This window comes from Gracilinanus agilis, chromosome 6 (genome assembly GCF_016433145.1).
Source record: "Gracilinanus agilis isolate LMUSP501 chromosome 6, AgileGrace, whole genome shotgun sequence".
NCBI lineage: Eukaryota > Metazoa > Chordata > Mammalia > Didelphimorphia > Didelphidae > Gracilinanus > Gracilinanus agilis.
Window position 1 is genome coordinate 28,418,227 of NC_058135.1, and position 27,067 is coordinate 28,445,293.

General features: G+C 43.8%; 1 protein-coding gene across 2 annotated transcripts; it reads left to right on the plus strand.

Annotated features, from left to right (window-relative positions):
• The first annotated feature begins 827 nt into the window (after positions 1-827).
• SDAD1 (SDA1 domain containing 1) lies at positions 828-26,863 on the plus strand. Of its 2 annotated transcripts, XM_044682415.1 has the most exons (22): positions 828-950; positions 3,607-3,711; positions 5,548-5,646; positions 7,061-7,171; positions 7,283-7,354; positions 7,437-7,537; positions 8,017-8,074; positions 10,432-10,506; positions 11,043-11,144; positions 12,157-12,226; positions 13,597-13,700; positions 14,993-15,050; positions 16,669-16,727; positions 17,753-17,829; positions 19,807-19,904; positions 20,114-20,190; positions 23,781-23,907; positions 24,594-24,691; positions 24,799-24,989; positions 25,077-25,161; positions 25,795-25,956; positions 26,527-26,863. In XM_044682415.1, exons 1-22 carry the CDS (start codon positions 861-863, stop codon positions 26,575-26,577), a joined length of 2,070 nt encoding a protein of 689 aa, XP_044538350.1. In that variant the 5' UTR covers positions 828-860; the 3' UTR covers positions 26,578-26,863. The 2 variants fall into 2 exon arrangements, with proteins under 2 accessions (XP_044538350.1, XP_044538351.1); XM_044682416.1 differs by lacking the exon at positions 7,061-7,171 and having other exon boundaries at positions 829-950.
• The last annotated feature ends 204 nt before the right edge of the window (positions 26,864-27,067 follow it).

Sequence of the window (27,067 nt, forward strand, 5' to 3'; positions counted from 1 at the left end):
AAATAAATTAGGAAAACTAGTTCGGCAAAGCTAACCAACACATGGGCTTAGTCTAACAATAAGGACCCTGAAGTTCGAAGTCTGTAATCTCTCACCTCTTCAAATATGCGTTTCCTCTTTTTTTGGAAGCTGTATCAGTGATCTCAATTTTAAAAATGCATCCGATACTTTGATCCTGCTTGACTTCCCTAGAATTTTTTTTAAATTACATTTTATTGTTTGCAATTCCCAAGTATATATTCTCTGCAACCTTTTTAAAATTAAAGGGTTTTTTTTTGCAATTGTCCAGCATTCTTTCAACCTTTTTAAAATTAATTTTTTTGTAATTACCAATCATTTAGTCTCTGCAACTTTTTAAAAATTAACTTTTATTTTTTGCAATTGTCTACCATTTGGCCTCTGCAACTTTTGTTTAAACTAATTTTTTTTCATTGTCAAGTCTTAGTTCCTTTTGACTCTTCTAAATAAGCTGAGGGGGCCAAAACTGTATGTCTTTGCTTCTCTGTATCTCCAGGACAATTCTCTAACCAAAAGAGATAATTTTCATTCATTTTGAATCTTGGTGGCTCTATCAGAGAAGCTGGCGTTTCCGGAGTCGGTAGCTAATAGCAACAGCCTAGCAAAAGAGAGAATGCTCTCAGCGGGAGAAGGGGCGGGGAAAAGGAAGTTTGGTCCTGAAACTTCCCGTCGTCAGCGAATGACGAAAAGAAAAATGGCGCCGCCCACCGAAGGTCCCACGTGTTTTTTTCCTGCCCAGTTGCCGGTCCCGCTGGTAGCCGGAAGTGCAGTTTTGGGTTCTGCTTGGTAAAGAGCTCGTCTTTGGAGAGCAAGGTGGACTAACTTCAGCCGCAGCCGCCACCATGTCTGGCAGAAACAACAACAAGCTGCCCAGCAATCTGCCCCAGTTGCAGAACCTGATCAAGCGGGACCCCCCGGCCTACGTAGAGGAGGTGAGTCCGGAAGACCGCCCCACCCCCAATTCTCCTGGAGGGACGCTTCAGCCCTAACTTGTTCTCTCCCTCCCCACCCCCTTCGGAACCAATGCTGGCGTCACCTACTTGCACGTATTAGGCACTTACTGCGAACCGTGGGGCGGGGATAGTCACGAACTACGAACGGGCCGCGGCATTTAGTAAGCTATGGGGAGGAAATGAACCCCTGGATGCACTTTTCAGAATCATGTTTTTAAAGGCATAAAATCAGATACATAGGATTATAAGAAAGAAGCCAATTATACTAAACACAATTGTAAACGTATTTCGGAAAGTCACTCATTTTGTTCGGGTTAAGAGTTTTTAAAAACTGAGACGGAGAAGGAAAGCTACTGCCCTAATCCATACAGCTCTTTAGATCTCAGTCCCAAATTATTTTTCAGAGTTAAGAGTATTCACCAAATGTTTAATAAGCCTCTGGATATTCTGATCACCTGCTTAAGACCTGTATAAGATAGCCCTGGCTTTACTCTGGAGGGAAGAAGTATAATGATAGTGGTCTCAAGTGCAGAGGGCGGTCATGTAGAAGAGGGATTAGGTTTTTTGACTTTGGCCACCCAGATCACAAGCCTGTGTGAAAATTAAAGAAGACAATCTTAGGCTATACTAAAGGAAAACTTCTTTGTAATTAAAATTAAATTTTAAAATGTTTGGCATAGAGGTTCTGGGGGGACGTACAGATTACAGTACCATAGAAAAATGTACACTGAATTATATTTCAGAAGTAGCACCTTGTTTTTAATTATTCCGTTTTTATTTTTGGAGACAGAATCTTTGCTTTTGTACTTATTAGCACAATGTTTGGCAATTATGAAGAACTTAATACATAAGTTATGCTGGATAGACTTGAAGTCAGGAAGATTTAGGTTTAAATCCTAACTCCAAAATTGACTGACTTTATAGCTATGTGATTTAGAGCAAGTCACTTACTTCTCTGGACCTCTGTTTCTTTAGTGGAACATGACTCCTAAGGTTTTTTCCCATACCTAATAAAGAGCCTGTTATCTAAGGTGCTTTGTGATGCAAAGACCCATTTTTTTTTTCATTGAACACAGTTGGTCTGCTTTTAGTGACAAATCTTGGAGCACCATAGTCTCTTAGAAATTACAACCACAGAGGGGCAGCTGGGTACCTCAGTGGATTGAGAGTCAGCCCTAGAGACGGGATGTCCCAGGTTCAAATCTAGTCTCAGTTTTGTGACCTTGGGCAAGTCCCTTAACTTCCATAGCCTAGCTAGCACTTGCCACTCTTCTGCCATGGAACCAATATACAGTATTGATTCTAAGACAGAAGGTAAGGGTTAAAAAAAAGAAAAGAAAAGAAGTCACAATCACAGATGATCCAAAAGGTAATGGAGAGATGTCTGGTGGGATCTAGTAACCTCCAGTATATTTCCAGTGAGGTCCTAGATGTAAGAAGCTACACAAGAAACATCACCCAAATGTGTGATTGGAGAAAGAGGTAGGGCAGTTCTGTATGCTGACATCTGATGAATGGCTGGATCCTCAAGTGATTCTACTTCCTCAGAATAAAATATAAAGAGGACCTAGAGGGAGGCCTCCAATAATATTGGGTGGATCCTTGGTCGAGGTAACATATCCATTGAATAATAATACTTTTAAGTTGTGTTTTACATTCATGTCAATTAATACTCACAACAACCCTTCAAGGAAAGCAGCTTGGATTTCCTACTCTTATCTCATACCTGGTGTGCAAATGAACTCAGAAGTAAAGTAATTAAATACAAATCCACACAAATCATCAGCATTTTGGTATTTTAGTAAAACCCATCAGGAAGAGAAACTCAGTTAAAAATTAATACAGAAGGGGGCAACAATGTAGCTCAATGAATTGAGAGCCAGGCCTAGAGACAGAGGTTGTTGTGTGTTCTGAATTGGTTTGCACTAAAAGCCAAGAGGTCCTGATTTTTGTCATCATGCCAGAGTAACTTTTTTCTTTTGTGACTATTTTGTTATTAAGGAATCGAGGGAATGCCACAGGCATAGTATAAGTAGATATATTACAGTGAGGTGTTTGAGAAAGATGTGTGGGCTAAGTGATGATACCACATTCAGGGGGTTTTATCCTGGGGTCTGTGAGCATGTGTGTTTTGTTCGTTTTGAAATATTTTGTTATTTGTATTTCAACATAATTGGTTTCCTTGTAATCTTTTGGATTTCATTTTATTCATTTAAAACCATTATTCTGAAAATGATAAGTCCCTAGACTGTCAAAGGGGTCCACGACACAAAAAAGATTTAGAAAAATAATATGTATCTTGCATTTATAGAGTGCTTTAACATTTACCTAGAACTCGCTGAGTCATATAGATTCATAACTGGTCAAATGCCTGAACCCATAGAGGGATAATTAGTGGATCATCATTGACTTAGAATTCCTAGGAATCCTAAAGAAACATTCTATTATATTACTTTTGCAAACTTTGCCTTTAAATGTGAAGACTACATATGTAAGAACTTTTAAGATTAGAGAGAGAACATGGAGTATTTCCAGATTATTTTGTTCTGATTGTATAATAAAAGGTTTCTAATTTTGTTTTCTTTTTCTGATATTATAATGGCATTTCATGAGTCCATGTGTTATTTTTCTACAGTTTATGCAGCAGTATAATCACTACAAGTCCAATGTGGAAATTTTCAAATTACAACCAAATAAACCTAGCAAAGAACTGTCTGAATTGGTGATGTTCTTGGCCCAGGTAAGATGGCACCCCTTGTAGACACGCTTATTGTGTATCTTTTGTATATCTAACCCACCAAATGTTTTTTCTTGTAAAGCTTCAAATTCTTATCAATAGTTGGACCTATATTTAAACATACTTCCATTTAAGTATACTATATATGTGGAATATATGTAATTTTTTGTGAAGAAGTACCATAATCTTAGCTGTTGTTTGATAACTAAAATAGAAACCAGTCAAGAATATTTTCCCTAAGCTACTGTTTTTGGTTGTTTTTTTTTATTCACTTCATTACAATCCCTTGGTATCTCAAAAAACTTTTATGGAGCACTTTATTATAGAACATGCCATATCCAAATATTCCTGCTTTTCATTTTCTTCTGGGTAAGCATTATAGATCACAATAAACCTAGGCCCTTACTTGTGTAAGAGGGGGAAAAGGGGTTTTTTGGTTGGATATTAATATTTAAAGGTGTGTCCCCAAGAACTGAATAAAAATCATTTCTAAAGTGGTTTTAGTAATTTATTTACAAAATTTAAGAGTGGAAGTAGAGAGATGAGAAGAGGGTAGAGTAAGAGATCTAACTTAAAGAACAAGACTATATACTCAATAAGGTCCCAGCCAGAGAGCCTAAAGTCAATTAACAAGGGGTTCAGCCACGAGGGCTTCTCCCAATCAAGGGAGCCTCCAGGAGGCTGGTACCTCCAGGGAGGCTAAGGTAGTCAGTCTTCTTCACTTAACACATGTGGTTCTAAGGGAAAGATTTAAGAACAGTCTCATCAAATTCAAGGTCCTAGCCAGAGCTCCTTCAGGTCCAGTTCTAGGCCGAAGAGCGAACCCAAGGTCCCAGCCAGAGCTCCTTCAGGTCCAGTCCCAGACCGAAGAGAGCTGAACTAACTGAACTGCACTGTCTTTTAAAGGGGCTTCTTTTGTGTCAGTTCCTGTGCCTTCCTCTTAGTTTCCACGTTCAATCACAATAGATGCTTTTCTTAGGAATGCCCAGGAGGCAGGCAGTAAATTTTGATTAGTCACTCACTCTAGCACAGTGATTCCCAAAGTGGGCACCACCTGGTGGGTGCTGCAGCAATCCAGGGGGGCAGTAATGGCCACAGGTGCATTTATCGTTCCCATTAATTGCTATTAAAATTTTTTAAAATTAATTTCTAGGGGCGCTAAGTAATATTTTTTTCTGGAAAGGGGGCAGTAGGCCAAAAAAGTTTGGGAACCACTGCTCTAGCACATGTAGGTCACAGACCTCCCAACTTGTGAATTAAGTGGGGATGATCTCACCTTTGGTGATTAGATTAAGAATGGGCAGGGCAGATTTAATTTCTTTATCATACAGTATTCATATGAAAGGGGTGACTCATCCAGGATTCTCCAGTGTTTGTTCCCATGGAACACACATTTGTAGGACCTAGCATGTCTTTGAGCATTATCCTGTTGTATCTCCTCCAAGGACCTGCTTATCTTAGCTGAGTTCCTAGAGTCTCATTACCAACATAGAAGCCAACCTAGATAAAGTATTACTTCTAGAAAACTGTTCTCCATTAGGCTTAAAGCAAGGGAGTATTTCTCCAGTTCATTTTCCTTGTATCTGCCTGTAGGGCCATAAGACGTGCCACAATATGAATTTATAGACTCTTGAAGCACTAGATGAAGACATGCTAAAAGAGATGTAAAGATGGGTTATTGGAAAAGGAATGCGTGTGAAGACAAAAGGCAGCCAAATTCAAGCATATTTTGGGAGGAGAAAAACAATAAGTAGAGAGAATAGGGATTCACTTCTGTTGGTGTTATTGCAAAACTTATGACCCTCAGTCACACACTGAAGAATCTTTGCTTTGTTACAGGTTGGCCATTGTTATCCAGAACATCTGGTTGACTTCCCCCAACAACTGAAGGAACTTCTTTCTTACAACCATACAGTCTTGGATGCAGGCCTTCGAATGGTGAGATCAGGATTGGATTAATAAAGCTGTGTATTCTATTTCTTCATCTGGCTTTTTAGCCTAATGTGAGCTTTTTTAAAAGGGGGAGTGTCTATGTTGATCTTAAAACTGAGGGTAGAATGTCTTGTGGGAGTCTGGAACAGAATGACCGACTCCCTTTAAATCTTAGGAAAATGGTTTTGTACCTTTATAATGCCCACCGTTTAATCACAACTCAAGACTTCCCCCCATCTCTACCTCCTCTAAAAACGTAATCTGTCCTTAGAACCCCTGTTCCCTGGCTGCCCACTCACTCCTCGGCCACAGGTATCCTACCCCACGCCCCGAAGAGAGATGTCTGTCGCCATGCTCCTCACTTGATCTCTCTCAGGCCTCCTCCTGTAACTCCTTCCTTGCCAGCATACAGTTTTTCAAAACACACACCTTCTAGCTTAGAATCAATACTATGTATTGGTTCCAAGGCAGAAGAAAGATGAGGGCTAGGCAATAGGGGTTAAGTAATTTACCCAGGGTCACACAGCCATGAAGTATCTGAGGTCAAATTTGAACCCAGAACCTCTGGTTTGTACACCTGGCTCCCAGTCCACTGAACCACCCAGCTGCCCCATTCCTTGTCTATAAGATAGGTCATTATCCTGGTGTTCTACCTCTGGTTATTCTTTCTTCACTAGCTCCTCCTCTTCCAGCAGCTGCCTGAATAATTGTATTCCCTGAGGCATCCTTCCCTCTCTTGTCCTTATTCCTCTCCTCTCTTCTCCTCTAGAGTCTTTCCCATTCCTTTTCTTTTCTCCTCCTTCCTTCCCCTCCAGCTCTCCCAGGTCTTTGTGCCTAGGATCAACCTCTTCTGCCCTCCAGCCTCTCTTTCCCAGCTGTTTCCATGGCATCTCCCCTGGAGAATCCTGCAGCCTAGGTCTTCATGTGTCTGAAGTGGAGCTAGTCATCCTTGCTCTAGAACAGTTTCTGTGCTGGGCTCTCCTTGTTCTCTTAGCCACTGACATTTGAGAAGCTTCAGTTTGAGCCTTGAAAGTGTCTTTGATTCCTCCTTTTTCTTCCATCTTTCCCCTGGCCTTTAGAAGCAGTCGGTTGCTGAGTGCTATAGGTTCTGCATCTCCCCACACAGTTATCTCCCTTGTTCTGGCCCTTATTTCTTTCCCCTGGACTATTGCAGGACCTCTTGATGGATTTTCTAGCTTGTTTGTATTGGTTCAGAGTGAAAACCTTTCTCAGCAAAGTTGTCCTAAAACTTAGCTGTAGGGAACTATTGGCTCAGAGACGTCAGGTCCTGGGCCCCTGACTCATCCCTGCCTTAGCTGTTCCATCTTTCTTCTTGGTCTTTCCATTGTCCATTCCATGGGGACTTGGCTGGAATTTGAATGCACATGTCATATTAGTGTTTGTTTTTCTATTTCTTCAGACATTTTGCAAAGCTTTGATGTTGCTGAGAAACAGGAATTTAATTAATCCAACCAGTTTATTAGAACTATTCTTTGAACTTCTGCGTTGCCACGATAAGCTTCTGCGGAAGGTAAGGATGGTGTTTATTTTCCCCTCTTGTATACTCACTGCCAGTGATTGAATATAATGAAAAGTTGTATTTGCTCTTCAAGCCTTTAAATGAAATTTTTTCTTTCTTCAGACTTTGTACACTCATATTGTGACGGATATCAAGAATATCAATGCCAAGCACAAGAACAACAAAGTCAATGTCGTGAGTGTCCTACTTTGGATTTTCTGTGACACTTTGGGTCTGCCTGCCATCCTAATGCTTTGGCATTCTCTTTCCACTCCAGGTGCTGCAAAACTTCATGTATACCATGTTAAGAGACAGCAATGCCACGGCCGCCAAGATCTCTTTGGACGTGATGATTGAGCTGTACAAAAGAAACATCTGGTGAGAGGAGTCTGACCGAGAAAGCACCCTCAGCTCCCAAACTAGCTCTGTTTTTTGAGATTGTTTGTAACCCCCAAGTACTCCTGCAGGATGCACAGAGAATTTCATTTCTTTCATGATTTCAAGACCTTTCCTACACTTTAGATCCTAATTGAGCTGGGAAGTAGAAATGCTAAAATAATCTCAACGAACATCAGATTTATGGCTAAAGACTATCCTAAATCAGCCTTAGACAAGAAGTACTCTGAAGTCTCCCAGGAACTAGAACCTGGTACAGGGCATTCTCTCAGCACCTTGCCTCTCTTTAGTGCTGGCCTCTAAGTAATTCTGTTCTCGTGCGCACACACACACACACATCTTGTTCTCTGTGACCAGTGTATAAGGTAACACTGTGTGTCTTTGCAGGGAAAGAAAGGCCTATTAGAATTCAGTGAAAATTTTCCCTGTTGTTTTTGACATAAAATAATATTTTCTTACAGGAATGATACCAAAACTGTCAATGTGATCACAACTGCATGCTTTTCTAAAGTCACCAAGGTGAGATTCTATATCAAACTATTCAGGAAATACTTCTGATGGCTTTTTGTATTGTCTCCTTTCCATCCAGGCAGGGTTTCATTTTCTAGCATGTGGGATGTTTAGAAAGAAAGGAGCTCGTTTTTTAATTTAGGTTTTTAAAAGAATTAATCATTTCTTTTTTCAACTAATTTTCTATCTTCTCTCTCCTTGGAGGACAAAATAGAAAAAACAAAAACAGAGCCTTTATAACAAATACACGTATGGAGCAAGACAAATTCCCACAATGACCATGTCCAAAAATACATCTCCGTTTGCACCCTATTGTCAGGAAGTACTTTGTTATGTGTCCTTTGGAATCTTAGCTAGTCATTTTGATCAGAGTGCTTAAGTCTTTCAAAGTTGTTTGTTCTTATAATGTTGTTAGTTTATTTAATTGTTTCGTGGTTCAATTTGTTTTACTCTTGTGTATAAGTTCCTACCAATTTTCTTCAGTTTCTCTGAATCTATTTCACCATCATTTGTGGTGTACTAAATGTTATATTCTGTTACATTCATATATCATGTTTCATTCAGCCATTCTCCAGCTGGTGCACATCCTGCCTTCGTTTCAGTTCTTTACCTCAAAAACTTTTCCCTCTTTGGCCTTTCTCCTCTTGGATTTTTTTGGGGGGTATAAGCCTACTAACGGTATTGCTGGGTCAAGGAATATGCATAGTCCAATAACTTTTGGAGCATATTTCCAGTTTTGTTTTTTTCTAGCATGACTAGGCCAATTTAGAGCCCCACTAACAGTTTTCTCACAAAGATGGGAAATTTCAACATTTGTCATCCTTGTCATCTCTACCAGTCTCAGACATATAAAGGGGGATAACTTTGGATTTGCTTTAATCTTCCTTTCTCTAATTATTAATGATGTGGAGCAACACAGCTGTTCAGAGCTTGGATTTTTTCCTCTTTCAGAGGAAAAATTGCCAGTTTAGGTTGTTTGACCATTTACTGAGAAGTGTATTTTCTAATGGGCTTCATTGAAACAACCCTTCAGTTTGAGATATGCCAAATAAAACTATTTTATAGTATTGTTAGAACAGCTCTAATGTGGTTGTGCTAAACTACAACCTTCTTAATTAGGTTCTATATTTTCTCTGCTAGTAGTTGAGTCTGTGCTTTAGTGAGATATGAACCCAAACATCATGAATCCTATTTATAAATAGGATACTTTCTCTTGGCAGTGTGATATGTATTGTATTGCCTTTATAATCACAATCATGAAAATGAGTAAGGACCTGTTTGTACAAAAATATTTATAGTTGCACTTTTTGTGGTGGCAAAGAATTGGAGATTCTTTGGATGAAGGGATGTCCCTCAACGGGCGAATGAATGGCTGAACAAATTGTGATATATGGTGGTGATGGAATACTATTGTGCTGTAAGGAATGATGATCTGGAGGATTTCAGAAAGAGCTGGAAAGACCTACATGAATTGATGCAGAGTGAAATAAGTAGAAGTAGGAGAGCATTGTACACAATAACTGCAATATTGTGGGACAATCAAATGTGATAGGCTTTGCTATTAACAGCAATACGATGACCCAAGACAATTCTGAGGGACTTATAATTGCAATCATGATAACAGCTTACTTTTATATAGCTCTTTATGGTTTGCAGAGAACTTTACAAATACCCTCTCATTTTGTCTCTACCATCCTGGGAGGAAGGAGTTTGTATTATCATTTTACAGTTGAATAAACTAAGGCTAGCAGAGGTTAAGTGATTTGCCCAGGGTCCCACAGCAAGTAAGTGTCTGAGGCCAGATTTGCTCTCAGGTCTTCTTTATGCCAGGCCCAGCACTCTATCCACTGTGCCATGTAGCTGCCCCATACCCCTAAAACGAACTCTCTTTTAGAGGAAGAATATGTAGTTGGCATTCCAAGTCACTGCTTATGAAAAAGAGTTAAACTTCCAAATGAGAGTAAGCTTTATTTAGCTTCTTTGAGATCTTTCTCAGCTGGTTACAGTGAGACATCCCATGGTATTTTTTTTTAAACCCTACCCTCCTGTCTTAGAATCAGTATTGTATATTATTGGTTCCAAGACAAAATAGCAGTAAGGGCCCGGCAATGGTAGTTAAGTGACTTGTCCCATGTCGCACAGCTAGGAAATATCTGAGGCCAGATTTGAACCTAGGATTTTCTGTCCTGCCTCTCTATCCACTGAGTGACCTAACTGCCCCCCAGATGATCCGTTACTGCTACTGTAATAACAGTTATAGTTATTGCTTCCTTATTTTTCCCCATTTTTTACATCAGTAGCTCCTCATCTGCTATTAAAGTTTTATGAACCTCTTTCAAATATGTTTCCCCATTTTCGATCTTCAGATACTAGTTGCTGGTCTAAAATTCTTCCTTGGTAAAGATGAAGATGAGAAAGAAGACAGTGATTCTGAATCTGAGGTTAGTTGATATGTTTTCCACTTTCATGCAGGATCTAGCATCCTTCCTTTGAGGTTCATGTCTCAACATCATTTTTCAGGATTCTTTGGTCTAAAAAAGATCTGTCTTGGGTAGGAAGGCTCTTCTCCCATGGAAACTTTCAGCTCTCAATTGGTGTGAGTGACATTCAGCTTTGTGAGGCTGGGGCTGAAGGAGACCTTTGCATTAAATCAGAGCTGTCCTTTAACTTCAGGAATGTAGTCACAGTGTCTTGTTTGTTTGAAGTGGTCATCTTTCTGATAAACAAAATGTAGCTGCCTTTGGTTCTGTTCTGGGGCTAAAACTAAGAGTTTCTGGCCAGGATTTCCTGGGTTCTATAGGGGATGTTGTTATATTGGCTGCTTCAAGAAAGGTAAGGAAATAGTGTCTAACCTGATAGCTGGGGAGGGAAGTTCTTGATTTGCTCATGGGGTTAAAGAGTGGAATGAAGAAGGGCAGTTGCTTCTGTGGAAATTTTTCTTGCTTACAATTTTATACTGGTCATTTTTTTCCTTTAGGATGATGGGCCCACAGCAAGAGATTTACTTGTTAAATACTCCACAGGAAAGAAAAGCTCCAAGCATAAGAAGAAATTGGAAAAGGCCATGAAAGTCTTGAAAGTAAGATCAATATGGTGGGGTGAGGTGCATTTCACAGTTTGGGGAAAGAAACATCTGCTATAAAACATTTGTTTAAAAAATAAAAGAAAACATAGAAGATGTGAAAATATGTTTAAGTATATGTTTATAGTAAAAGAAAAAAACAATATATTGGCTTAGGACAAATCTGAACTTTTTTGATGAATGCAAATGATTCCACTGGCAAATTCTAAGACTTCAGTCAAGTAGGCCATTCTTTTTTTTTTTTTTTTTTTTTTTAACAAGTAGGCCATTTTTGTTGGGCCAAGAAGATCACTATTTGTTTCCGTTTTATTCTCCCAGTGTACTTTTCAGACCACTTCCTGAGATACATTGTTTATTTTGGTTTTTTAAAATTATGAGCTTAGCCATCAACAAATGGAAATAATAAAAACAAGAATAGCATCAAAGATTGCATAAAACCATTGACCTGTTGCTTACATTTTTTTATAAATCTAAATCATCAGCAAACAAACATTTTCAATGTACAAAGAATGAAAGAGAATATTGTATCAGAAACTGAATTTACATACAATTTAGTTTTTTAGATATTAAAAATATAAATATTATATAGCAAATTATTTCTATGTAAAAGATATATGTAAAATTTGGAGATATAAAGTTAAATTTATAAGTTTTATATATATGTTAAAAAAGTATATCTGAACTTTAACAAATTAGTAACAGAACTTCCCTGTTTGTTTCCATATCCCTATGTAACTCCCCCCCGGACATTTTTCCCAGTGTAGTTGCTGCATTAAACATCACAATCCTCTTTCTTGTTGTCTTAGAGCCTTTTACACTGTGGCTTTGCAGGAGGTGATCTACCAGGAGGTCTGCATTTTCAAAGTCTCAGCAGAGCAGAGCCTTCTCATGTACCTTTTAAGGATAGTTTGAAGGAATTTATGATTTGGAACTTACTTTCATGTAGTGACATTGGCTATTGATATCAAGGTTAATTCATGGGAGTAAACATCATTCTTCTTTCTTTTAGAAACAAAAGAAGAAGAAAAAGCCAGAGGTGTTTAATTTCTCAGCTATTCATTTGATTCATGATCCTCAAGGTATTTGAAATACGTCCCTCTAGATCTATTGTGGACAGCTGATGGAAACTAATAGGCTTGTCTTGTGAAATTCTTTTTCTCTGCCAAGTGCGTACCCCATCTTGAGAAGGATGGATCTTTGCTCCCTAAGTGGAGCACGAATCAGTCTCACTTTGCTTTGTGTAGGAAAGCCTGTGCTTCTGAAATCATTTGATCTGTTTGGACTCTTCCCATGGCTTTTATTTTTATTTTTTTAGATGTTGGAAATACAGATATGTGATTGTGTTTTTATTACACATTATTATATTACTTATTTCTATATATTATTATTATGTTATTGTCCTATAGTATTTTATATAGTATAGTATCTCCACTTTACTATTATAATATACCATTACTTCATTTTCCTATGCCTCGGCCTCAGGATTATGACTTGGGAATGCATCTGAACCAGTCTTAACCTTCTTTCTTCTGGCATCATTCAGTCCTTATAAGCAGCCCTTGTACCCACTAATCATGTTATAAACAAAAAGGGCCTAGGAAGATATAGGTGATGTGAATGTATCTATGAATTCTCCTTAGTTGTAGATGATGGAGGAACACCAACCTTGATCACCCTTGATGGTTGTTATAATTTCCCCTTTTCTTTAATAGTTGCCCAGAGAGGATCCTGAAAGGTTAGGTGGATGAGTAACCCTTTCAGGTCCAACCTGAGGTTGGATAAATTATTATAGGGCTTTGATCTGCTTTGGATCACATTTGAAATCTGACTGCATTGACTCCCTTCCCAAGGGTCATGATAGAAAGACCACTCAGGGAGGTACTTGTTAAACACTCTTTATCTATAATCAGGGAAAGGATAAACAGAACACAGAATGGGGATTGGAGACCCTGTCAATCTAATATCTATAACTAGTTGACAATTAGGACTGGAGGCTATTAATTTAGTAAAAGCTGGAGCTTTATTCTCCACAACCCCTCTGGCCCAGCCTGGCCACAGCCAAGCCAGAGAATAGGACTGCTGTTGATGCAGCTGTGTTGGTGATGCACTAGCTCTCACAGTCTTCAGGAAATATTCAGATTATTCCTACCCTCTTTTTCATAGACCTTCCAGCCTCCATTCACCACCCAGAGACCTAGAGACCTAAAGAGCTAAAGAGCTAGAAAAATCCAGAGACCTAAAGAGCCCACAGACCCAACACCAAAGGCTCAAAGACCAAAGACCCCTTCAAATGGCTGTCAGGAGAATTTATACTGCCAGGCCAACCTGGCTCATGGCATCTGGGAACATTCTGTGCCTTCCAACTGCCTCCCCTGTCATTCAAGGTGGCATCCATCATTTCCCAGGATGTGAACATAACAATCATCACTTCTCTGGTTCTGTTTCACAGATTTTGCAGAAAAGCTTCTGAAGCAGCTGGAGAGCTCAAAAGAGAGATTTGAAGTAAAGATGATGCTCATGGACCTTATCTCCAGATTAGTGGGAATTCATGAGGTTCGAATCATTTCATAGACCTTATTTTGTTGTTGTTTTTTATAGGAGGAAAGCCATAAGGTATGATATAGATTTGGGATTTCAACAGATTCAGGTGGAAAGGATACTTTCTTTTTCTTTTTTTTTTTAATTATCCTTATCTGTCTTAGAATTAATACCGTATTTTTGTTCTAAGGCAAAAGAATAGTAAGTGCCATGCAATGGGGGTTAAGTGACTTGCCCAGGATCACACAGCTAGGAAGTGTCTGAGGCCAGATTTGAACCCAGGATCTCCCATCTCTAAGCCACCTAGCTACTCTCTGGAGGATTATTTCTAAAAGGGTGGATCCTTGATTGAATCCAGTTTCAACCTTAGTTGCAACTCTTTAGTTCCATGTATTTTAGAAAGAATGGACAACTGAAAAGTAACCATTTTCTCACAGTGCTTTTGCAAGGATCATACCAACTTAAGCATAGATTTAGCTGGAGAGAATCTGGTGCTATCTCCTCATTTCACAATGAAGAAATCAAGGCCCATGGAGATGAAGAGGCTTGAGGGGCACAGAGCAGGAAGTTGAGCCCTCTTCATAATTCCATCCCCCATATTTTATGCCATTGATTCTGAAAGAAGCCACTTGGGAGTGAAAACACCTCAACCCTATGTCAGGCACTGCAGATGCAGGCAGGAAGCTAAGGAGAAGCATCACCTTTGGGTGGGAAGTGCCTGCTTAGCCACAGCTGTTATTTGGGGAAGTCACTTTGTCAGAAAGTCTCTCCTTGGGAAGTGAGGGTATTAGAGCTCTTCTCTTGTTGGGATTTCTGGACAGTTGGGGCTGATGCCAGGCTAGAGTTGGAAGTTCAGCAGGCTGATGTTAGACTTGCCCATGCTTGACCCTTGGTACAACCTTCCTAGATCCAGCATTGCCTGACATGGAATCATTCTCAGAATTGCATGCTGTGTTGTGTGACCCTTAACCCCCCATTGCCTAGCCCTTACCACTCTTCTGCTTTAGAACCAACACACAGTATCGATTCTAGGACAGAAGGTAAGGATTCATAAAAAGAATAAAATGTAAAGGAATTGCATGTTGGAGCCTTCATGCTAGAAAGATTGGATAAAATTTAAGCATGCCCAGGTGCAGCAAGTGATGGATTGCATTCTTTTTTTTAACCTTAAGGCAAAAAAAAAGTAACAATAGTAGAATCAACAGTTTAGTTGCCAAATAAAATGATCATTTTTGTGTGTCCATTGTTGCCCCTGGTCTGTCTAGGACTAAGTATGTTAACCTGAAATATAATCTCTTTCCCTACAGCTCTTTCTCTTTAATTTCTACCCTTTCATCCAACGATTCCTCCAACCCCATCAGAGAGGTAAGTACCTGCCCTGTTTCTTCTCAGTGATCTTGGGACATGGCTAGAATAACTATTTAAAACCCTCATTTGAAGTTAATTGGTCAGAAGTGAAATGTTTTCTAGAACAAAAGACATGATTTAGAGTTGGGAGTGACCTCATGTGAGCAAATTTAACTCTAAAAGAAATTACATGATTTGTTCCAGGTGACAGATATTATATTATAAGAGTAGTGACCTTGTGAAGGAAATAGGTCTGTGACTTTTATGTGGCTTCCAAACAGGCACGGTCATTATTTTGAATAATTTGCAGAATCAATTGGTTGCTATAAATAGGAAATTCTTTTATAAAACTACACTAGGACTGGGGAAGGAGGCAATGAATATTAACAAGCAAGAGAGCGTTAATGAAGCATGTGTTGCATGGCAGGCCCCGGGCTGATAAGCCTTGGCTGTACAAATACAGGCAAGCAAGGGAGTCCTTGCCTTCAAAGAGCTTACCTTCAAGCAGGGAAAGGTCTTCACCATGTGGAAAGAGTTGCTGAGGAGCAGAGAAGGAAGGGAGAATAGAGTGTAGCAGAGACAGTAAGGCCAGAGGTCACCTGACAGAGCCAGGACGCCAGGATGTAGTCCAGATTTCCCCTGCGCTAGGAGGGGTTGGAAGGTAGGGCCATGACAAGGAGACAGACTATATTTATATGTTGGGTTCTGGGTTTTTTGGAGGGGAGAGGTGGGCCTGGGTGGCCTGGGATTTCATTGATTTAGGGAACTCTCAGTATCGAAACTCCCTCCAGATCATCCTATGTCCCTAAATTTGTGTGGGCTCAGACAAGCCTGGGGCACTCAGAAGCCAGTGACTTTCTCTGAGGAGATCACACGTGTGTGTGTCTGTGTCTGTGTCTGTCTGTCTATCTCTCTCTCTCTCTCTCTCTCATCCTCCCTCTTTCTCTATCTCCTTTCCCTCCCTCTCTCTCCCCATTCTCTTTTCTTCCCTCCCTCCCTCCCCTTCTCTCTGTGTCTCTCTCTGACTCTTGTCTCTCTCCTCTCCCTCCTTCTCTCTTCCCCATCCTCCCTCCCTCTGTCTCTGTCTCTGCTTCTCTCTCTCTCTCTCTCTCTCTCTCTCTCTCTCTCTCTCTCTCTCTCTCTCTCTGTCTGTCTTTCTCTTCTCCCTCCCTCTCTCTGTCTCTGTCTCTCTCCTCTCCCTCCCTCTCTCTCTCCCCACTGCTGCTGCTTCTCTGCTTTGGAGGGAGTGTGTAAGCCATATGTGGGAGTTCTCTGTCCCTCTCATGGTGTGCCAGTCCCCTCCCAGGATTTTAGTCATAAGCAGAACAAGGAAGGGAGGCTTCTCCCTTGGGGGTGGAGAGAGAGTGGGGGTAGCCTTGGAATGCTGCAGAGAGCACAGGCTCTGAAGAATAGGGAAAGGTGAGTTTCTTTCTGTCTTTCTGCCTTTCCCAAGGTGTATGTTAATGAGAGCTTGCGTGAGGACAGATGGATTGAGCACAGCCCCCCTTTGGAAGACGTCAGATGTGTGTGTATGTGTGTATGTGTTTAGGGGGGTGTCTGAGGCACTGATCAGACCTGCGGGTTTGAGTGAAAATGCCCCCATAAACAGCCCTTTCTCCTGTCTCCTGTGTTTCAGAGGTGACCAAGATTCTTCTCTTTGCTGCCCAGGCCTCCCATCAGCTCGTACCACCTGAGGTGAGTGTGGCCTTGCTGACCTTTCCTTTCCTGCTTGGCCTGGCCTGGCACAGACAGCTGCTCCTGTGAGTGGGGAGCACCAGGATAGTCCCATAGACCTTACAGCCCCTTGTTATACAGATAAGGAAACTGAGGCACTGAGCACTTTCTTGCCCAGTGACACTTTGGTGTGTCTGAAGCAGGATTTGAATGTGAGGCTTCCTGTCTCCAAGTCCATTTTTTCATAGACCCTTAAGAGCAGGGAATGTCCTTATGAACTATCTGGTGTAACCATCTCTGAGGTCACATTTTATGGAGTCCTGGAATGATTTGCTTAACTTTGCATAGTTCGGTTAGTGCAGAGGTAGCCCTGGGGCCCAGACTGCCAACTCCTCATTGTTCGGCCTTCCTGGCATTGCTTCAGTGGTCACTGAAATGTCTGAGCCCTGCAGAGTGCCGCCTGATGTTGGTGGCACTGCCCTGGAGAGTATGGATTTTAGTCTCCATCTTTGTAACCTTGAATGGGGAGAGACAATACAGCAGTCATTCTTTTCACAAGGATGGGGCAGGGTGTCATCACCAGAACAGCATTAGAAGTTAAGCTTTTGAGGGCAGTTAGGTGGCTCAATGAATTAAGAGCCAGGTCTAGAAAAAGGAGGTCTTGGATTCAAATCTGGCCTCAGACACTTCCTTGCTGTGTGACCCTGGGCAAGTTGCTTAACCCCCATTACCTAGCCTTTAATGCTCTTCTGCCTTGGAACCAATACTTGATTCCTGAAGGATGGGAAGAGTTTTTATGTTTAAAAAAAGATTGAGAAGTTCAGCTTTCCTTTCTAACTGAAAGTGATCCCTCTTTGTCAGTATGGGAGTGCTGCTAGAACCCTAACACTGAAGGGGAAATAGCATTGATGGTATTTGCTCCTCCCTCATACCTAAAGATGGAGTTTGAGTTGATTTTACTTTGCTGATGATGCTCAAGCCCAAGCAGAGGGTCTGCACATAGGATTCTGATTCTGATCTTCTCTCTGTAACCATTCCTAACACAGATTATTGAGTCCTTGCTGATGACTGTGGCCAACAACTTTGTCACAGACAAGAACTCCGGGGAGGTAATGACTGTTGGGTGAGTACCTGTGGACAGCTCCCTGAAGGAGCTCTGCTGGCCACCAGAGAAAACACTTCAGCAGGGTTGGTCTTCTTTTCCCGACTAAACAGGCTCAGACTGGGTTTGAAACCACACTTGTCCAGTTACTCCAGTTTGTAGAGCAGGAGAGGGAGTGAGCTGGCCATTTCTTTTTTCCTGGGGCATTCTTCTGTGCTTGGCCAAATGAATCTTTCGTTTCATGGCTGACCCTTCATGAGTGACAAAGCTGGGGATGACCAGACCTCAGGCCATGCCAAATTTACCCCCTGAACAAGTCTGTGGGTTTGTCTTACAAAGGAAGAACTATACTGCAGGCGTTCTCAGGAACAAATATAGACTCCTACCCCAGAGTCTGCTACTTAAACTGTGACTTTCTTTGTTCTCTCCAATTAGATTCAAAGACAGTGATAGAATATTAAAAACATAAGCTCTTTCTTTAACTAGCTCAGTTTACAAAACTAGGGAAGCCCTATATCTCATAAACATCCTGTTTCTTCTCTTTCTGTATCAGACTCTGGTCTCACAACCTTAGATATCTGTTATTGTTGGTCAGTCATTTCAGTTGTGTCTAACTCTTCCTGACCACACTTGAGGTTTTCTTGAAAGAGATACTAGAATGATTGGCCATTTCCTAACTCATTTTACAGATGAGGAAACTGAGGCAAACAGGATTAAGTGACTTTCCCAGGGTCGCACAGCTAGTAAGTATCTGAGACTAGATTTGAACTCAGATCTTCCTGATTCCAGACCCAGTGCTCAATCCACTGTGCCACTAGCTGCCTCGATCCCTTCATCTCTCCTTCCCTGTGGAGCTCTTGGGTAAATGATGCTGAAGACTCTTAAGTCATGCCTCTCCGGCCTCAACTGCCTTTCAGTCCAAGTCAATAACTATGGATTAAGTGTATATTTTTACAAAGATAAAAACATCAACAATCCTTAACATCAAAGGACTTACTGTCCACTGAGAAATTACAACTTGTATACGGATAAGCAAATTCAGTCACTGTGCTAGCCCTGGCACTACAAATACAAAGAATGAAATAACCCTTGCTCTCAAAGAACTTTTGTTAAAACAGGAGATTGCAAGTGTGGGTGTGGGTGATCTGTCTATATGTATGTATACATAATGCATGTATTTGTACACAGCTACAAATAAAAGCACATACAGAATAATATCAAGAGAATAGATACAATGTCTGTAGTTGTGGGGTGCACTAACAATTAGAGGATAATTATAAAGTAATTTGAAGAGGGAGAGAACAGTAACAGATAATGAGGAGCAATCAGAAAATTCTTCACAGAGGCAATGGCACCCAAGTTGTGTCTTGAAGGTAGGGCTTTTGGTAAGTAGTAGATGACAAGGTGAGGCATCCTAGGCACTGGAGAAATATAAGTTCTGTTCTGGACATTCTGGATCCAGGGTGCCAGTGGGATGTTTGGGTGACAGGGTCCCATAGCCTGTTGGACTGGAGCAGATGAGGGGAAAAAAGGCAGAAACTTGGGCTATGGCAGTGATGGGCAAACTTTTTAAAGAGGGGGCCAAAGGAAAGGAAATGCTCATCTGTCAGTCTGTTTCTAAGGCAACTCTTTCGAAGTTTCATTGTATTGTATCCTACTCATTGTATTCATCAGATAAGGAATAATGTCAGATGACTTGATAGAACATTTTAGGGGGCCACAGTTTGCCAGTCACTGGCCTATAGAATTCCTCTCATGTTCATGATTCTAGTGAGCCTTGGAGTCTCCCGCCTCTGCTCTGCTTTCCACTTTCATAGTCACAACACATCAGAGTTGGAAGACTTTCTACTGATCAGTTAGGCTAACCTGGGGAGAAGGTGGGACTAGTTCAACCTGTCCAGATCAGCTTGCCCAAAAAATCCATGCTGGCTCATCATCTGGCCTTCCTGCCTATTCCTGGTACAAGCCAATCACTGCATGTTTTTCTTCCTTCTTTAGAATCAATGCCATAAAAGAGATAACAGCTAGATGCCCTCTGGCCATGTCGGAAGACCTCCTCCAAGATCTGGCCCAATACAAAACCCACAAAGACAAGAGTAAGTTCAATGTTATTTTCTGTGCTCTAGGTACCATGCCAAACTGCCCATTTCTCTTTGAATACAAGATCTGCTGATCTTCTGGACTTTTTTGAAAGAATATTTGTAAAACACTTAGCACATAGTAGGCACTATATAAGTGTGAGTTATTATCATTATTATTTGCTGGTGCATATCATCAACTTTTTATGGAATCTTTCATGTTGCAGATGTAATGATGTCTGCAAGAACCCTGATTCATCTCTTCAGAACTCTGAATCCGAAGATGTTGCAGAAAAAATTCAGGGTAAGTAATTCCTGAGGGCACCGGTTTTTGTTTTGTTTGGGTTTTTGGGGGTAGTTATGAATTTAGAAGTGGTGTTTAAACATTGCATTTGAATTTTGGTATTAATGGGAAAAAATGTGGCCATATGTAAGTGTATCTTTCCTTCTCAAAAAATACAACCAAAAGGAGAAAGTTATTAAGTAGCATCTCCTTGCTGACAAAGGTCCGGATAGTTAAAAACTAGTTTTTCTCAGTGGTAGCAATTGGACCACATAGAAAGCCGAGTGCCACAGAATTAACACTTTCAAATTGTGGTGCAGGAGAAAACTTGTTGAGAGCAAGAGTCAGCGAGATCAAATCAGTCAATACTTGAAGTAATTCAGACTGTTCACTGGAAGGTCAAAAAATAACAGATATCTCCTAGGCTTCCCCCTTTCATTGGTGTGTGCCGGGGGGGGGGGGGGGGAGGAAATTGTGGCTTGTTTTTGAAGCTCTGTGCTGTTGGGGAAGGCAGCTCATTGACTTCAAGATCCCCTTGAGCCTTGTTTAGCCCAATTCAACAGCTATTTGCTCTTCCTGAGACATGATCCTTGTCCTCATTGATCTTATAGTCTAGAGAAGGGGTATGTAAAAAACAACTCTTAATATAATGTAATATCTAATAAATATAGTAGCAGTACAAAATAGCATGTGATATTCAATAGGGAAGCATCATTACCCACTTGGGGATGAGGAATATTTTGTGATGATGGTGGTACCTGACTTGGGCTTCCCTCTCCTCTCCTCCCCTTCCCTCCCTTCCCATACCCCCCTCCCCTCCCCTACTTTCCTACCCTACTCTCCCCTCTCTGCCATTTAGCTACTCCCAAGTTAGGATTTTAATGGAAAGAGAATGGGAAATATTCCATCATGCAGTTGGGAAAGCCCAAAGTGGGCTCAGAGCATAAGGTGTATTTTAGTGTCTGTGAAGCATAGGGTATGTGCCAAGAAGTAGCATGAGATAAGACTTAAAGGTAAGATGGTGCCACTTCCTGTGTAGGATCTTGAATGCCATCCTGAGTAGTTTGAGAGTCAGCTAAAGAGCCAGCCTTGGAATTAGCAAGACTTGCATTTGAATCATGACCTGCAGCATTTAGCATTGTCCAGTGCTTCTCCTTTCTGGATTTTCATGACTGCTTTCTCTGTTCTTCTACTTACCTAACTCCCTGGTTTCCTAAACTGGGTCTTCATCTATGTCATGCCCACTAACTATGGGTGTCCCCCTCAAGAATTAGGCTCTGGGTGCTCATCATATTTCAGTTATCATCTCTGTAGGTGATTCCCAGATCTATTTATTCAGCCATGATCTCTTTATCCCACATCACCAGCTGCTTGTTGGACAATTCAGAGGCTATCCAGTGATGACCTCAAACATACGGTGGCCAAAATAGAACGTTATTGTCCCCTTCTCTCATCCAGACTTTACTGTCACCATCAAAGCCACTCTTATCCTTCTAGTTACTCTATAAAGTCCTCAATCATTTGTGAAATCATGGAATTTCTCCCCAAAAATCTTTCATGTACATCCTTTTCTCTCCACCAACAATCATTATCTGGTCCAGACACCAGCTTCTTTCCCGAACTATGGCAATAGGCTCATTGGTCCCCCTGCCTCAGGTCTCCCCACTCAGGCGACTCTGGTGATTGTCTTACCTCTAGGATGGCCTATGCTTGGTGTCTAAAGCTGGTAGAAAACTAGATGGCCCCGTGGAAAGTGCTGGGCCCAGAATCAGGAAGGCTTCCATTCAGAACCAGCTTTAGACATTCATTGGCTGGCTAACTGCTGTGCCTCAGTGTCCTCATCTGTAAGTGCGGATAATAATACCGCCTTGTTGAGGATCGACCACGATAATATTTGTAAAGCCCTTAGCGCGGTTCCTGGCACGTAGGAAGTGCTATGTAAATATTAGCTATTATTGTTGTTGTTATTATAGCAGCTCTTCACAGCCAGGCCCCTTCCTGGTTCTGGCTTCTTTCCACTCTCTGTGGTCCAGCTGTGTTGTGTAATCAGAGCTCCATTTTCCTTCTCAGTCTCAGCCCAGATACCTTCTCCTTTATCACAGCCAAGCGTATCCTAGAATTCCTGGTTTTGTTCACGCACGGCTCACGACCCCCCTGTGCAGGATGCCTTTTGGGGCTTTTGGCTGCCAGCCACTTCCCCTCTCCATCACCTTTCCCCTGCTCAGCGGCCATCTTGTGGCCTTTCCCTTCAGATCGTCAGTGTTGGGGGGAGGGATGGCGTCCTCGCCTTTCTCTGCCATCTTATTCGTTTTGTGATCATGGGCAAGTTATTAGGATCAAACAGAATTATGTTATTCTAACTTCAGACATAAGACCACGTGTCTGTATATGACTATAAAGCTATTATTTCTCCACCCCACTCCCATTCCAGGGGCATGTCCTGACACCTCACTGCGGGGTCCCGGGGCCCGTCAGGGAGGCTCTGGCAGTGGTGGGCCTCCAGACACCCGGGCTAAACAGGACAATGCTGGAGGTGGCCGTGTCTGGCCTCCGCATGAGCAGAGCGGGAGGCCTTCCCCCAGCTCTGCTGCTCCTTGGCCTGTGAGCTTCGTAGCGGAGGTCTCCTCGCACCTGTGCAGTCATGGGTCTCCTGAAGGACTGAGTTTTTCAATGGCCAGGAGCTTTTTCCTGTTACAAAATTGCCTTTTCTGGCTACACTCTGAAAACCTTCTCTCATAACTTTTTTCAGAATCAGTACTGTGAATTAATTCCAAGGCAAAAGAGTGGTAAGGGCTAGGCCATGGGGGTTAAGGGACTTATCCAGGGTCACACAGCCGGAAAGTGTCTGAGGCCTGATTGGAACCCAGGACCTCTCTATTCATTGAGCCACCCAGCTCCCCGCTAGATCATACCCACCCCCATCCTCATCTACTTTAGTTTCTAATGCAGGAGCAGCCCTCCTCCTTGTCAAGCCTGACCACTCCACCTTTACCCTTCACCGTCTCCTCTGCTGTCAGCCCCTCTCATCTTTGGTCTTCCCCCTCCACCACCTCCTTTCACAGATCTTCTTTAAAAGGTGCAGAAGCCCCCAGAGCCCCCCTCCCTGGCTGTATTCATGGCCTCTGGGTCTCCTCATTCCCCTCTCAGCCCCCTGCCCTCCTCATGCCTTTGACCTTTGTTTCTCCAGCCAGAGGCTTAGGCCGCCCCTGGCCCCTTGACCATGCCCAGAACTCCCTACAGGAGGCTTACCAAGCTCCGTGCCCCGAGTGCCCGACGCTCCCAGATTCCTTGTGAGCGTGCCGGGAACAGCCTCTCCCCCGCCGTCCAGACCGGCTCCTCTTCCTGCCCCCAAGGCAGAGCCCAGGCTGCTGTCACCCAGCTGGCCGGGGCTCTTCTTCCAGGCGTCTCGCACAGGACGCCCCATCCCACAGCACAGGCTCTCGTCCCGGGGCTGCTGAGCTGAGCCTTGGCACACCCCGCGGCGTCCGGCCTTAGCTCGAATGTCGCCTCTTCTAGGAGGCCCCCAAAAGGTCTCGAATGGACTGTGTGCGCTCTCGGAGGGCAGAGCCGGTAAGCCGCCGTGGGGGCCTCACGCTTGTGCTGCGCTCTAGGGCAAGCCCACGGAGGCCTCGGTGGAAGCGAGAATCCAGGAGTACGGCGAGCTGGACGCCAAGGATTACATCCCGGGAGCCGAAGTGCTCGACGTGGAGAAGGAGGAGGACGGAGAGCCTGACGACGGTGAGTGGCTTCGTGGGCCCTGAGCACTCGCCTCGGCCCACGGCCCAGCGGTTCAGCCTCTGCTCTCGGGAGGTGGCCTCCTGGGAGTCAGACAGACTCCGTGTCCCTCGGGGGCCCCGCGTCTCCCTCGTTCCCGTCAGCCGGGCGCCGCACACAAGGCTCTCCTTGTCTGACGTGGGGCTGACAGCGGCGTCTGCGACCCATGTTGTCGGGACCAGCCTAGATGGCGGCTGGTCACACGCCTCTGACTCCCTCCAGGCCCTCCCCATCCTGGCATGTCTATTAGTCGCACACGCTCGTGCCTGGACGGGCCTTTTCTGCGGCGGCCCCAGAGACCGTGGGGGACCTCTCCAAGGCCACGGCCGGGGCTCAGAGCCGGGCGCCGTGCCAGGCTGCTCACGAGGCGTGGGAGGGCAGCTATAGGCCTCAGGCTTCGCAGCCCGGAAGGCCCGGGGTCAGGCCGGACCTCTGAGGCAGCTGGCTGTGCCTGAATAGCCTGTGACGGTGTGAGGCAGAACTGTGGTTGGGCCGATGCACGCACGGTGCTGACTCTGAGACGGAAGTAAGGGTTTAAGAAAGAAATTAAAGTAGCTCGGCCAGGGCAGTTCCATCCAGGCCGTGCTCGTTGGCTGGACGAGGCACCCTGCCTTTAGGGGCTCACTTTTTTCTTTCCCTTCTCCGCCCAGATGGATGGGAAAGCGCCAGCCTCAGCGAGGAGGAGGATGACGACGACGGCGAGTGGATCCCAGTGCACCACTCCTCTGACGAGGAGCACCAGGAAATCGTAGGTGTCTGGCCTTGGGTCCGAGGCATGAAGCTGGGTCTGCGGGGAGGGGTGTCTGCAGGGTGTCTGCAGGCTCTGACCCGTGGGCCGGCTCCGTCTGTCCCAAGGCTGAGAAGCTAAAGAGCGTGCCGCCGGAAGAGCGAAAGGCCAAGGCGGCCGCAGTGAGCACCAGCAGGGTTCTGACCCAAGAGGACTTCCAGAAGATCCGCCTGGCGCAGATGCAGAAGGAGATGGATGCCGCCCCGGGGAAAGCCCAGAAGAGGAAGAATGTGGACCTGGACAGCGACGAGGAGAGGAGGTAAGGGCTGGCGTGAGGGCGGGAGCTGCTGTGCTGGGCACCCCGAGGCCCGCGCTGACCTCTCCTTGGGGCTCTCTCTCTTCCCAGGGGGGAGCTGCTTTCCTTGAGGGACATCGAACACCTCCATAAAAAACCCAAGTCGGACAAAGAGACAAGACTGGCCACCGCGATGGTGAGGGCCCGCGCCTTCCTTTCAGGGATGATGCGGTGCAGGGGGCCATGGAGGGGGGGCTGGATGGGAAACTGGGAGTCCCCCAGGGGCGAGCCTGGCTCACCTTCCGGCCCAGCGGGGCTGCCCCAGAACATCTCGTGCCTCTGTATGTAGTAGACAATCACAAATGCATGAAGAAACGCTTATGGGGCACAGGTTGAGTCTATGCTGCGTGCTAACCATTATGAAGATCTTTAAGGTTTCCAAAATGCTTTACATATATTAGCTGTTCACTCCCCACCAAGGCCCTAGGAGGGTGAGGTGCCAATATCAATACCCATTTTACTGGCAAAGAAACGGAAGCAGATAGAAGTCGGGAGACTCACACAGGGACATACAGCCACCGAGTGTCTGAGGCAGGAATCGAACTCCGGTGTCTAGGATGTTATCTGTTGTGTCTTCTTCATTTCCCCACTCATGGCCCCTCCACCTGCCTCTAGAGTGTAATGTTTATACCAAGGTTAAAGGTTATCTAAATTCCGGGGGGGGGGGGGCGTGGGGGTATAAATATGGCAAAGGGTGTGAAATAAACAGGAAAGGAGCAGAGGGGTCTGTTGTTGTGAAAGGGGAAAAAAATGGTTTTTCTATTCATAGGCTGGAAAGACAAGCAGAAAAGAATTTGTGAAGAAGAAAACCAAACTGAACCCATTTGCTAGTTCTACAAATAAAGAAAAGAAAAAACAGAAGAATTTTATGATGATGAGATACAGCCATAACGTCCGCTCCAAAGGCAAACGTTCCTTCAGGGACAAACAGGTGAGGCTGACTGTGCTCAGGAAATGGTAAGCTGGGGGCTCCCTCAGACAGTCACCCAGGGTCAGCCATGAGCCCGAGGGGGAGGCCCAGGCCTGGTCTGCTCCAGCACTTGGGGTATGAGGCCAGTCCCAGGGCTTTCCGGGCCTCAGCACCCTTCCCAGGCTGGGCATCCTGTCTCCAGTGTACAGGCAGCTTCACCATCTTGGAGTGTAGCCATCCTGGGAGGGAGCAGAGGGCCTGGCAGTCTGGAAAAGCATCAGTCACTGCGGAGGGCAAGAGGAAGGGAAGAGGGATACCTGGAGAGCCCCAGACTAGCATCCCAAAAGCCGGGCCCCCCGGCTCCTGGCCTCGCACCTGAGGAGCCCTGGGCTGCTGAGGTGTCAGCATGAGCTACAGCTCACACAGGGGGTGCAAGCTGCAATTCCCTATTTTGTAGCAGGGAGACTGAGGCAGCCGGGAAATGCTTGGAGCCCATGTTGCTAAGAGAATTCTGTTAGAATAGAATTGCATCGGGGTGGAATATAGCAAAGAGGGCGCTCTGAGCTCATTTGGGCTCTTTTTATCTTCTAGCTGGCTCTCCGGGACGCACTTTTGAAAAAGAGGAAAAAGCTCATGAAATAGCCTTCCCGTGGGGGTGACGAGGGCCACCTTGACATTATTGCTCGGGGATAGCGAGAGATTGTTATCGACACGGGGTGCTGCACAGGGTGGGAGCCTGCCAGAACCTCGGAGCTGGGAGAGCGAGCCCCCAGGAGCAGTCCTTCCACTGCCAGGAGGCCATCCTTCCTGACTGTGCTCAGTGTGGCCTTCGTGAAATGGTTATTTACTTTGGAGATGGAGAATTGCCAATATCTGTAAAACTTTATAGAAAAGAAATAAATTATTTGTCCAGTGGACATCTATTTTACTCATCAGTGCAAGAAAAGTTGTGTGCCTTGGATAGATGGTAAGCCTTAACTTGATCAACAGACTCATGTTTGCTTGATGGGTCTGGTGCCCAGCCAACACGTGGGGCAGATCACTACTATAATACCAAAGGGTTCAATATTTTTTTTAATGTGCATAAATAAATAATTGATAAAACACCTTGCTTTTAAAAAATAAACCACAT

Bases quoted from the DNA above. Each gene is read 5' to 3' on its own strand.
- SDAD1 (XM_044682415.1), top strand. From the start codon at position 861: ATGTCTGGCAGAAACAACAACAAGCTGCCCAGCAATCTGCCCCAGTTG. The intron at 951-3,606 runs GTGAGTCCGGAA...ATTTTTCTACAG, and splicing joins CCCCGGCCTACGTAGAGGAG to TTTATGCAGCAGTATAATCA. The intron at 23,908-24,593 runs GTGAGTGGCTTC...TTCTCCGCCCAG, and splicing joins GGACGGAGAGCCTGACGACG to ATGGATGGGAAAGCGCCAGC.